We start from the raw sequence: 12,502 nt of genomic DNA on the forward strand, positions 1-12,502 counted from the left end.
ACTTTCTGTCTGTGTGTTTTTCAATCTCAAGTGGGTCTCTTGTAGATAGCATGTTTCTGGGTCTTGTTTTCTTATCCATTTATCTTATGTTTTTTTGATTGGCGCATTTAAGCCATTTACATTTAAAATGATTACTGATCATTGATAGATATGTATTTATTGCCATTTTATTATACATATTTAGGTTTCTTCTTTTTTTCTTCTTAAAGAAGTCTCTTTAACATTTCTTCTAATACTGACTTGGTGGTGATGAACCCCTTTAGCTTTTTCTTGTCTGGGAAGCAGTTTATCTTCTACAGTTATAGATAATAGCCTTACTAGGTAGAGCAGTCTTGGTTATAGGTCCTTGATTCTCATCACTTTGAATATTTCAGGCCATTTCATTCTGGTCTAAAATGTTTTTGTTGAGAAATCAGCTGATAGTCTTATGGGAGCTCCCTTGTAGGTAACTAAGAGCCTACCTCTTGCTGTTTTTAAGATTCTCTCTTTGTCTTTAACCTTTGGCATTTTAATTATGATGTGCTTTGGTGTGGGCCTCTTTAGGTTCATCTTGTTTATGACTCCCTATGCTTCCTGGACTTGTGTGTATTTCTCCTTCACTGGGTTAGGAAAGTTTTCAGTCATTAACTTCTTCAAATAGGTTCTCAAGGTTCCTTGCTCTCTGTTTTTTTTTCCTTCTGGTACCTCTATGGTGTGAATGTTGTCATGTCTGATGTTGTCCCACAGGTCCCTTAAACTATACTCATTATTTAAATTATTTTTAAAATTTTGCTTCTCTAATTGTGTATTTTCTGCTACCTTGTCTTCCAAATCATTGATTCAATCCGCTGCTTCCTCTAATGTGCTGTTGATTCCTTCTAATGTATTCTTCATTTCAGACACTACATTCTTTTCTCCTGACTGGTTATGCTTTATGGTTTCTATGTCCTTTTTTATGTTTACTACCTTGTTCTTACTGAGTTCATCCATTCTTCCCATAAATTCCTTGAGCATCCTTATAATCATTGTTTTGAACTCTGCTTCTGGTAGATTTCTTGCCTCCATTTTATTTAGTTCTTTTTCTGTTTTTTTTTTTTTTTTCATTTGAGACATAGTTTTTACCTCCCCATTTTGGCTGTCTCTCTATATTTGTTTCTGTGTATTAGGTAGATCCATATGTCTCCCAGTCTCAGCAGGGTGGCCTTATGTAGTAGGTGGTCTGTGGGATTCAGGGTGCAGTCTGCCTAATCACCAGAGCTGGGTGCTCGAGGAATGTCTCTTGCATGGCTTATGTGAGCCCTCCTGTTGTAGTTGAGTCTTGATTGCTGTTGGCCCATCTGTGCATGGGGTTGACCCTCAAGCTGCTTGACTGTGAGTGTTGACCCTGACCATAGTGTACAAACTTCTGTGTAGTGTGTGTGGGGGGTGGGGTGACCCCATGAAGCAGATTTGCCCTAATAGGGTCTGATGTTTGTGAGGACCTTCATTTGGGTGTGCTGCTTATAGAGCTAGTTGGGTCACACTCTGATGTGGTCTAAGCCAAGCCATTAGATGTGTTGGTTCTGAGACTTCTTGGGAGAGACTCCAGAGCAGATCAATGTCAGATGCTAACTGTGACCAATCCTGGGCAACCTGTTAAAAGCTGTGAAGTGATCCAGAGTTAGTAGCTGCCTGTGCTGGGTCTGTGTGCATGTGGGAATGGCCAAGCTGTATACTGAGACCAGCTGTCACCAGTATCAGGCCTGGGATATGTTAGCAAAAGGCCCAAGATGCTTTGAGATCTGCCTCCACCAGCTGGCTATCCATTGGCTCAGCCACTGAAATGTAAGTTGCATGAGGCAGGTTCTCAGTAAGTCACCAGCTAAGGATGAATAGTGTCCACCAAGTTAATACAGATTCAAACTAGCACCAGTGCTGGGTCTGTGGCCACTCAGCAAAGGTCTCCAGGTATACCTAGGCCAGCTGCCACCTGTCTGAGGCCTATGAACCCTTGTGGTAGGGTGGGGTCTCAGGAAGTACCCAGGGTGAAGCCAGCAGAGTTGATCAGGCTAAAGTAGATTGAGTTTTGACTCTGTGGAAGGAGGGCTTTGCACAGGAAGGGTGACAGCTGTCAGTCACAAGGGAGGATGTCCTTTGCCCTAAAGCCATGTAACTCAGCCTCTCCCTGTGTGTCTGGCACCCCCAAGCTTACCCAGAATTTATTGACAGTTTTTCAAGAAAGCCTGCAGTGTGGGCCCAGGCTGGCTCCCACCTAGAAGATCCCACAGCTGTGTGTGAGTTTGGTAGGGTAAAGCCCCAAGGAGTTGGAAGAATAGGGCTAGTGTTACTCTCAGGGCCAGTGCCACACGGAGAAGAGTGCTTGACCCAGGAAAGATGGCATCTGTGGGCAACATGGGAGAGGGTCTCAACACAAGGACACTGGTGGCTGTTCTTCCCTCTAGCTCTCTCCCTGAAGCTACACAACTCAGTCTCTCCCTATGTGACTCCTGCCCCTCTGAGTCACTGTTCCTCTGCTGGAGCCCAAGGTGAGTGCCACAAGTGAGATAGTGTGCACTGGTCCTTTAAGTGTGCTTGTGTTTCCAGTAGTATTTGTCTCTCCTGGGAAGACAGAATCCCTGCAGATTTTCACAGCCACATGTTATGTGGGCTTCTTTTCCTGGCACTGTTACTTTGGGGTGAGGAGCTTGCCATGGAGTTGAGACCCCTCTCTTCTCAGCAAGGGACCTCTGCCACTAAGATATCCGTCCAGATTCTCAATGGCTGTACTTGATTGCAGGGCCAGATCTTTTTACGTCTTCACCCTACTTACCAGTTTTGACATGACTTCTTTTGTATATTCAGAGTTATAAGACTTCTGTTCATCTAGTCTTCAGATGGTTATCCAGGTTGATTTTTTTAATAATTTAGATGTAATTTTGATGTAGTCCTGGGAAAAGGTGAGTGTAACTTCCACCTACTCCACCATCTTAGACCCTCTCCCTTGAGTCTTTTCAATTTAAAAAATTACTACAACCAAAACCCTTTTGCAGCCCTGCAGATAAAAGTGGGGAGACATTATTTCCATTCTGCATCCCTTGCCAACTACTGTTCCATCAGTCTGCTTCCCCTTGCAGCCAAACCTCTTATACGTGGTTTCAGTGGGCTGTCTCCCCTCTTCACATTTCATTCACAAAACAGAGCCTGGTAGTCTGGCTTGTGCTCCCACCTGTGAACTACAGCTTCTCTTTGGGAACTCCTTATTGCTAAATGCTGCTTTATTTTGTTTAAATTTCATGTCGTCTTCAAACCTTCTTAAAACTCTTCCTGTTGTAAGCTACCAGGATACCATTTCCCTTTGGCTCATTCCAATTGCCCTAGCTGCTCTTTCTCATTGTTTGCTGACTCCACTTCTTATACCTTTCTCTTTATTACAAGGCAGTTCTCTTAAGACTCCTTTTCTCCCTCTTTACACAGTGTCCCTAGATAATCTTGCCTACTCCAGTGGCCCCATGCTCTGACTGGAACCTCTCTGCTCAGGTCCAGAAATAAATATCTCACTGCCTGGGACATCTTGTGTCCAAATTTCCTGGACTTCTCCCTCTTCTCCCTCCATGCTCTTCTTCCTCCATGTGGTCACTCTCTTGGTGAATGGCACTACCACACATTTGAGATCTACTGAGAAAGTTTGGGATCATCTTTGACCCCCCACATCCAACAAAGGTCATTTGACTCATACTCCTTAGTAATTTTGAGTCCATCTTCTCCTTTCCATCACTGATGCACCAGGGCTATTGCTTTACTTCATTTCTCCATCATCCTCCCCCAGGAACTCTGAAACTGCCTCCCAAGTAGACCCTCCTCCTCCAGTCTGCCTTCATCTAATCTGTTTTCTACACTGGGGCCAAAATGATCTTTTTAAAATTCAGAATGAAAATCTGATCAGGTCATTTTCCCACTTAAAATTCACCAGTGGCTTTCTGTTGCTTTCAAAAGAAAACCCAAAGTCCTCAGTGGGACTGTGAAAGGCTCTGCAGGAAGTGATCCTCTCTCTATGTCCAGTATCGCTTCTCACAAACCTTGTGTCCATTCTCTGAGCCCTGCCCACACTCAGTCACTTGCTCTTCTACCTCTCCAGGAGACTTGTGATTTCTCATGAGGTTGCTATCAAGATGTTGGCTAGGGCTCCAACCACATGAAGGCTTGACTGGGACTGGAGGATCAGCTTCTAAGGTGGCTCATACACGTGGCTGGCAAGTGATACTTATTGTAGGAGAACTCAATTTCCCCATGTAGGTCTTTCAACAGGCTCCTTGAGTATCCTCACCACAAGGCAGCTGGTATTCCCCAGAGTGAGCAATGAGTGCAGAGAGAGAGAGAGAGAGAGAGAGAGAGAGAGAGAGAGAGAGAGAGAATGAGAGGATATGGGTAGATAGACAGACAGATAATAGATACCAGGTGAAAGTCATCCTTTTGAGGACCTAGCCCTAGAAGTCACATAGCATCACTTTCACCATATTTTTTATTAGATGCAAATAACTAAATCTAGTTCACACTCCAGAGGGAAGGGAAATATTAGGCTCAACTTTTTGATGGGAAAGGTGTCAAAGAATTTGTAAACATATCTTAAAATTTCTACCAAGGCTGATAATGAAGAGCTGAATCTTCCTAGTTCCTACAGTTGTGGAAAGTAGTCTGGGTAGTAAAGCACATATACTTTCTAGTGAATTCTGTGGCAATAACAGGACATCAAATTGGATGCCAATAGTGCTGAAGTTCTTTACAGAATGGAGGCTGTGTGTCAATTTTTTTTAAGTGAAGGGAGCTTTGTAATCAGATAAGTCTAGATTTAATTACTGACTCAGTTGCTTACTAGCCTTGTGGCACTGGGAATTGTACTTGTCTCCTCTGTGCCTCTGTTTTCTCATAATATAATGTCATAAAAATAATGTGGCTTCCTCAGAGGGTTATTGTGAGGGTTAAACAAAATAATGTGTGAGAAGTTAGCCAATGCCTGGCCTGGTAAGTACTCAATAAATATTAGTTAATAATGATAATGGAAGTGTCCATCTGCCTTTCTCAGATGATGGTGAAAAAGAAACTAAGGCAGAAAAAGAAACTAAATGGCTTTTTGGGATCTTCTCCAGGCTTCCAGTTGAGATGGCCTTAGGGAGAGTGGGGATTACTATAAGTGCTTACTACCTGACTTGCTAGTGTTGCGTTACCCCTCACTTAAACACAAACAAGGAACTGAAGGCCAGACCCAGCATGACCTCAGTATTCATAGACATATGGAGTCCATCGCTTACCCATGTCTGCTTTGTTTTTCAAGGTCAATTTCTTCTTCTTCCTGAAAATTCTCAAGCTTCTCATCTCTAAGCTCAAAGCCCATCAAATGTGCTTCAGAGACTATAAATACAGGTGAGTGGCCTGAGGTCAGTGTCCAATAGTCTAAGATTGCTTTGACCCCTTGTGGCTGTTCTGGCCAATGTCCTGGGGAGGGGAAATGAGTTTAACACAGGGGTATCAGGGAGAATCCTTCTGAAAGAAGTGTCGTGGAGTCAGGTAAGGCTTTTGTGAATGGTGATGACTTCCTGGCCCCATGGAAAGGAAGTAAGAGGTGAGTTGTCAAGGACCCACATGCTCCCACAGAAGGAAACTGTTAACATGCTCCTAAGAATGGATGGTTTGCAGGGAAAGGAAAGGGTCACATGAAGGGAAATTAGATAGTTGCCAACCTTTGGGAGGGATCTGAGGTCACAGAATAAGGACATGTTCATAACTCAGAAGTGAATCTTTGAGTCTTTTTGGAACTTTGGGATTTAAGACCACCAACTTTATGTCTTCACACAGTCACTTTCTTTGTGACTTGCCTTTGCTACATCCCATCTGCTGCTTTCCACAGTGACAGTAGCCTCAGTTCATAGCAAGTCAGACCATGGGTACTGAGGAGGGCACTGCTGCAAATACAAATGCATGAGTGAGTGAGCAAATGCCTGAATGAATGGCACAGAAAGACCCCGTCTTCCTTTTTCAGTTGCTCTTTACTGTCTATGGGACATGTCCACCTCAGCAGGGCTCTTAGGGAAGGAATGTTTTAACCCAAACAAGTAACTTTTGGGGTAGGGATTGTAGCCCACCAAACAGGGCAGAGGTATGTGAGAGGATGGCTGTAGTTCTGCTTCTCACTCTTTCTTGGGTCATAGTGGGACCTGACTCAGGTGTGCTGGGAGGATGGTTTTTCCATTCACCTGATAAACATTTAACAGACATCTATAATGTGCCTGAAAATGTGCTTGGAACAAAAACTAAATATGATGTGAGCCCTGTTTGTGAGGAGCACACATTCTAACATGCCAAGGTCTGGGACACTGGTGTGGAACATGAGTCAGGAGAGCTGGTGCTGACCACGACCCCAGCCTCACAGACTGACCTTGGACAAGTCACTTGGCCTCTCTGTGTCTGTTTTCTGCTGTATAAAGTGAAAGTTCATACCAGCCCCACCGTCTGCTCATTATGAGGATAAACAGAAGTCCTAGACACAGGTGTCCCAACTTAGTAGGATGTGGGCAGTGTTATTTGCCCAGGATCCAGACCCCAAATCCTATCTACCTAAAACCCTTCCTCCAGGGGTCAGAAAGATAAACACACATGGCTCAGGACTGGGAAAATATATACCATAGTTGGCCCAAGTATTTTGCAAACAGCCCTTAGCCTTGGGATACTTGGGCTGGCATGGACCACACAGAGCCTCTCTGTCTCTCTTGGTGCCTCTGACAGAACCTCCAAGTGGTTGACAGCTTCTTTGGATCTTTTACTAAGGGTCAGCTTCCCTTACCACTCTCTGAAAGTGGGAGTCCAAGGCCAAGAGCAGAGGTGCTCTAGTCAATTCTATGTGGTTCCTTTCAGGGGAGCAATTCTCTTACTAATCAGGCTCAGGGGAAACTCAGGCACTCGGGAAACCCAGCAAAGGACAGCACTCCCAGAAGACAGAAATAGGAGCATACAAATGCCAAAGCACCACTTTCCACAAAGACAGAGCCTAAACCCTGCTATTCCGTACCCCTAAAGCCCACCATGTACCACTTGGTCTTCCCATGCTCCAGACCCACAGCAGTCCTTACAGTAGCCTTCCATCCTGGCTGCTCCTAAGCATCTCCTGGCAGTTGGCCTAAAGCACAGGCTGGTGAGCCCCTCCACTGAGCATTCTGACTCAATAGGGGGCACTGGATCAGATGAGAAAAAAGGCATGACATTTTCTGGCTGGGCCATGGCAAATATGTTTCTAAGCCACCCTGATATATCTTTTCCAAGGTCTCCTTTACAGTTATCCAAGAGAGTTTCCAAATTTTTCTGATCATGCATCTCTATCAGTAAAGAAATTTTGAGCATGACCTTCATCATACATGCATATGGTCTGCTAGTCTATTATATGTATTGTAACATAAACCAAGCAGTGGAAAATTATAAAGGGTTGGTGAAAATGAATATAATAGAACTTCTACTACCTTCTTTTATTATATTTTCTTCCAATACCAAATGGATTGCCTTGCACAGCCCAGGCGTGTGATGCCCCATTGTGAGCCAAGGATTTAGGGAAGTATAAATAAAGACACTGGGGAGACCCTCATGGCTGAGCAGTGACTTTGCATGACTATTTGGGGGAGAGAGGGAGGAACCCTGCCTGACACATACAATATGTCTGAAAACTTCCTTTTCCTTTCCCTACCCTTGTATGGGGAAAAAGCTTGAAAAGAGGAACCTGGGTGCAGGCCTACCTAGGGTCTTCTCAGGATGAGACACCTTATCTTGGCAAGTTTGCCACTACCTGGGGATTGTACTGGGGACCTATGAGTATGTCCAAGTGGCTGAGACTTTGGATGGCTGATGACAACAGAACTCACCAGACACGAAAATGTAAACCAGACTATACAACTATTTGTTCTTAGAGACTGTGGAAGATGGAGGTTGGGGGGAGTTTCTTCTAGTTCCCCTGGTCTTTGTAAAGCTGACACTTTACAAAGATTTAGAAGCATAGAGGAGAACATAAGTAGGAAAATCTCAGTTATTTCACGCAGCAATATTTTCACTGATATGTCCCCTAGAGCAAGGGACATAAAGGAAAGAATAAACAAATAGGATCTCATCAAAATGAAAAGCTTCTGCATGGCTAAAGAAAACAGCATTAAAATGAAAAGAGAACCAACTATATGGGAAAACATATTTGCCAATGATACCTCAGACAAGGGTTTGATCTCCAAATTATATAAAGAACTCACATGAATACACTGTAAGAAGACAAGTAATACACTTAAAAAATGGGCAAAGGACTTGAACAGACACTTCTCCAAGGAGGACATACAGAGGGTCCAGAGTCATATGAAAAGGTGCTCAGTATTGCAAGCTATCAGAGAGATGCAAATTAAAACCACAATAAGATACCACCTCACACTGTTGAGAATGGCCATCACAAACAAAGCAACAAACAACAAGTACTGGAAAGGTTGTGGAGAAAAGGGAACCCTAGTGCACTGTTGGTGGGATTGTAGACTGATGCAATCACTATGGAAAACAGTATGGAATTTCCTCAAAAAACTAAAAATGGAACTGCCTTTTGACCCAGCAATGCCACTGCTGGGATTATACACTAAGATCCCTGAAACACCAATCCAAAAGAACCTATGCACCCCAATATTCATAGCAGCACAATTTACAATAGCTAAGTGCTGGAAGCAAACTAAGTGCCCATCAGAAATGAATGGATCAAAAAACTATGGTATATTTACACAATGGAATTATATGCAGCAGAAAGAAAGAAGGAGCTCTTACCCTTTGTGAGAGCATGGATGGAACTGGAGAGCATTATGCTAAGTGAAATAAGCCACGTGATGAAAGACAAGTACCATATGATCTCACCTTTAATAGGAACCTAATCAACAAAATGAACAAGCAAGCAAAATATAACCAAAGACACTGAAATTGAGTATAGGCTGACAGTGACCAGAGGGGACAGGGGAGGGGATTATATGGGAAAAAGGTGAAGGGTTTGCAGGGACAAGTATAAAGGACACATGGACAAACACAAGGCAGGGTGGAAACAGGGGAGGGAGGTGGGGAGGGCTGGGGTAGTGGGGAGGGGTGGGGGGAAAAAGCAGAAAACTGTACTTGAACAACAATAAAAAATGTTTAAAAAAATAGATCCAGAAACAGATAGCTGTTACTACAATGTTACTGGTGATCACATCCTCCAAGTAGAGTGATTAGTGATGAAGGATCCTGGCTGGTGGCCTGAGAAACCACCATTGTCCTGTGCTGCCACCCACCAGGTGGGAGGGAAGTTCATTCCTCAGTCTTCACAGATAGGGCCCAATAAGTACTAAGAAATTCCTGCTTTTTTGTGATGTTTCCTGCCACTTTGGTTGACCACTTGCCTTCCATTTACTGACTCCCCCACACAGAGTACAATGCAATTGATTTCACTTATGCTATTAATTAGCAAAATATCGGGGCCCTATCTCTCAGGTCATGCCCAGGCTACTTTATTTCACTCCTGGGCTGGTGATTCCTACAGCAGCCATGAGCACATTTGCCCAAGCTGTGCTGACTCCCTCATTTCCAAGTTCAGGGAGGGCTGCTTCCTGTCACCTCCATGGGGCATCAGCATCCCCAGCTCACCCTGCCTTCCTCCCTGCTGGAAGGGTCTCCTCTTCTGCCCACCCATGTTTGTGTCCCATTAGAGTCCTCTGCTAGGGTAAGGAGAAGGGATGTGGGCAATAGGGCCTATTACAGTTTTGTACAAACTCTGGTAGAACAGTCCCATCTCCAAGTTTCCTAGATTTTTGAGAACTTTCAGAACATAGCTCTCAAGATTTGGTCCCCCTCCAGGAGTCTATTTTAGGAAAGTTTAAATTAAACACATTTAAGCTTTGCCAAAGAGGCAAGTTGCTAGGATCTGGGGAACCTTCTGTGGTCCTAGCCCTCATGTATAGGCTTGTACTGCTCCAGTGGAGGAAACCGCAGGCAGCCCATCTGTTGTTGAGCCTGGAGGGGGAGGGCCACGCCAAGGCTGAGCGAGGGCAATGGCCCTGGGATGCAGATGGACACCTGCAGACCCTCAGCATAGTCGGACATCTCCATGCCTTGTGGCTCCAGCATGGAGGGGGCTCACTTCCTCTGGATAAATGGTCTTGACTGTCCATGGGATGCGTGGGGCAGAGCTCTTAATGAGTTTATGAAGGAGAATCATTTTTTAACATGCTAAACCCAGGAGCTTTTTCTGAAAGGATTTTCTGGTGGGTAACCAAAGATGAAAAATGTCACAAATGAAAGTAAACTTGATCAAAGTCATTGAGGTTGTAAGCAGCTTGAGGGCAGGGATGGCTTCTTTCAAAATAGGGCTAGCTAAAGTTTTGTGATCATTCATTGCATATCAGGCACCATTTATTCTGAGGGTTTACCATGTGATAATCCTTACCATGACACTGTCAGATATTATTAGTAGTAATATTTTATTTTTATTTCATTATTTTATATTATATTCTTATTTGTATAATCCACATTTTTACCAATAAAAAGGTTAAATAATTTGCTGAAGGCCACATTGCTAACATTTGGCTGTGCTGGGATTTGAACCCAGGTCCCAGATATTCTCCTGCTCTTGATCCCAGCTCCCCACCACCCATTGTACTCTCATTTGCTACAGAGATGTAAATATTTACTGAATAGCTAACTGACTACAATAAACTAAGTCATTTAAATAAACAAATGAATAAAGATGAAAAAATAAGCATAAACCCAGTTCATAAGAGTAAACTCCTATAGATATTTATGGATTTTTATCTAAACAGGGACACAAATAGTCCTTTGCCTGAGAGAAGTTAGAATGAAGTGAGGAGTGGGAAATCCCTTATGACATCCTTCCCAACACATGGTGGTTACTAAAATGACCCAGAACTTCCCAAAATGCTGGTCATTCTTTAAAAGTCACCCCACACTGAATGTGGGATCTTGGATTGGATCCTGGTACATGAAAAGAACATTAGTGGGAAAACTGGTGAAACTTGAATGCAGTCTGGAGTAAAGTTGTTAGTCACATACCAGGGTTGGTTTCTCAGTTTGGATAAATGTACTGTGATTATGTAAGATTTTAACATCAGGGAAACAGAGTGAAGGGTATCTGGGAACTCTCTGTACTATCCTGGCTACTTTTCTACATATCTAAGGTTATTCCAAAATAAAAAAGTTTATTTAAAAACATAATGCTGTAGCAAAGCCATAAGAATAAGCTGATGGTGAGACACAGGTCCACGTGTATGAATATAACCAGAGCAAGCGTCGCAACCTCAAATGCTTGCAGGGGCCCAGCAGGCTGCTTGGGGGTTGGAAAGCACACATTCCCTCTAAAGGGACAGCCATCGTCAGGCTGTTGCTGATGATTGCCAAGCAGGAATTTGGTCCCGATTTCCCCATTTTTCAAAAGAAGCTGCAAATCTGGGTGTCATTGCTTAACATCTTATCATTTAAAGGTGGTTTAAGTAACAAAAATCACTGCCTAATAGAAACAGAAAATGTCCAGAAGTCAAATATAGCTCACGCTGCCATTTTCCAAGCTCCAAGCTAACAGGTTTTAAAACATTCCTAGAAATTAAAAACAACAAAAAATCTGTCTAGAAATAGTCTCTCCTTGGGAACACCTTGCTGTTGCTTAGCTAGTGAGTGCTGCGTGGGTGGATCTGAGAGCAGGAGTGCACGTGAGCTTGGCACAGGCGAACCACATCACCAGGGCTTGTGTCTCAGACTCCCCACTCCTCGGCCTCTCCTGTATGGTCAAGGCCGTGGGCACAACCCACATGCCTGGGTGAAGTCCCTCTTCTGGGTGACTCCTGCTCAGCTCTTACTGGCTTTAGGTCCTTTTAGGGCAAAGGTGAGTTGTTTTGCTTCCTTGATGATCCTGCAGCTGAATGGCTCTTACAGAACCAGGATTCATAGTGCTGCTTTCTCTTGGAGAGAGTTATGCCTTCCTGAAGACACTGCCCACGAGCTACTGCTGACCCTCTACAATTTGTACGTCTTTCATTCCAGGGAGTTTGTGGGGAGGCCTCCTAGTCTGACCCTTCAAGAAAATGAGTTGGGCTAAAAATACTCATTACAATTAAGCTCTTTTTTCCCCAATGTCTATAAAACAGTACCTTTGTTTGTGCCCTGAGGATGAATCACCCTTGCTAACAGAGTCAGTTTTAAATCAAGAAGCAGCTCAATGGTAAAGAGCAGTTGTTTCCAAATGTGGCTGCTTGTCAGAAGCCCCTGGGCGAATTCCTCAACAATGCGCCTTCCCAGGACCCAGACTCCAGAGGTTTTGATTTAGAGAATCACCCCAGAGGCCAGGAAGATGTGTGTGTATAGCTCTGTGAGGCATTCTAGTAGTCAAATACTCAGCCATGTTTGGGAACCACCTCTATGTGATGTGGAGTGTGTGGGCCCCAGCTGTGCACTTTGCACGTGGGTGGTACAAAGGAATGTTTGTCTTTTTGTGTGCAGTGTATACAGC

At 43.8% G+C, this 12,502-nt stretch overlaps 1 protein-coding gene across 1 annotated transcript in view; it reads left to right on the plus strand.

The window, feature by feature from the left end:
- GLP2R (glucagon like peptide 2 receptor) overlaps nt 1-12,502 on the plus strand; it is a 68,433-nt gene that overhangs the window by 42,767 nt on the left and 13,164 nt on the right. The window contains exon 10 of the mRNA XM_045824412.1: nt 5,288-5,376. Within this exon, the coding sequence (XP_045680368.1) occupies nt 5,288-5,376 (89 nt within the window). The remainder of the gene's footprint in view (nt 1-5,287; nt 5,377-12,502) is intronic.

The sequence above is a fragment of the Phyllostomus hastatus genome, unplaced genomic scaffold, assembly GCF_019186645.2.
Source record: "Phyllostomus hastatus isolate PE091 unplaced genomic scaffold, TTU_PhHast_1.1 phas_scaffold_55, whole genome shotgun sequence".
NCBI classification, from domain to species: Eukaryota; Metazoa; Chordata; class Mammalia; order Chiroptera; family Phyllostomidae; genus Phyllostomus; species Phyllostomus hastatus.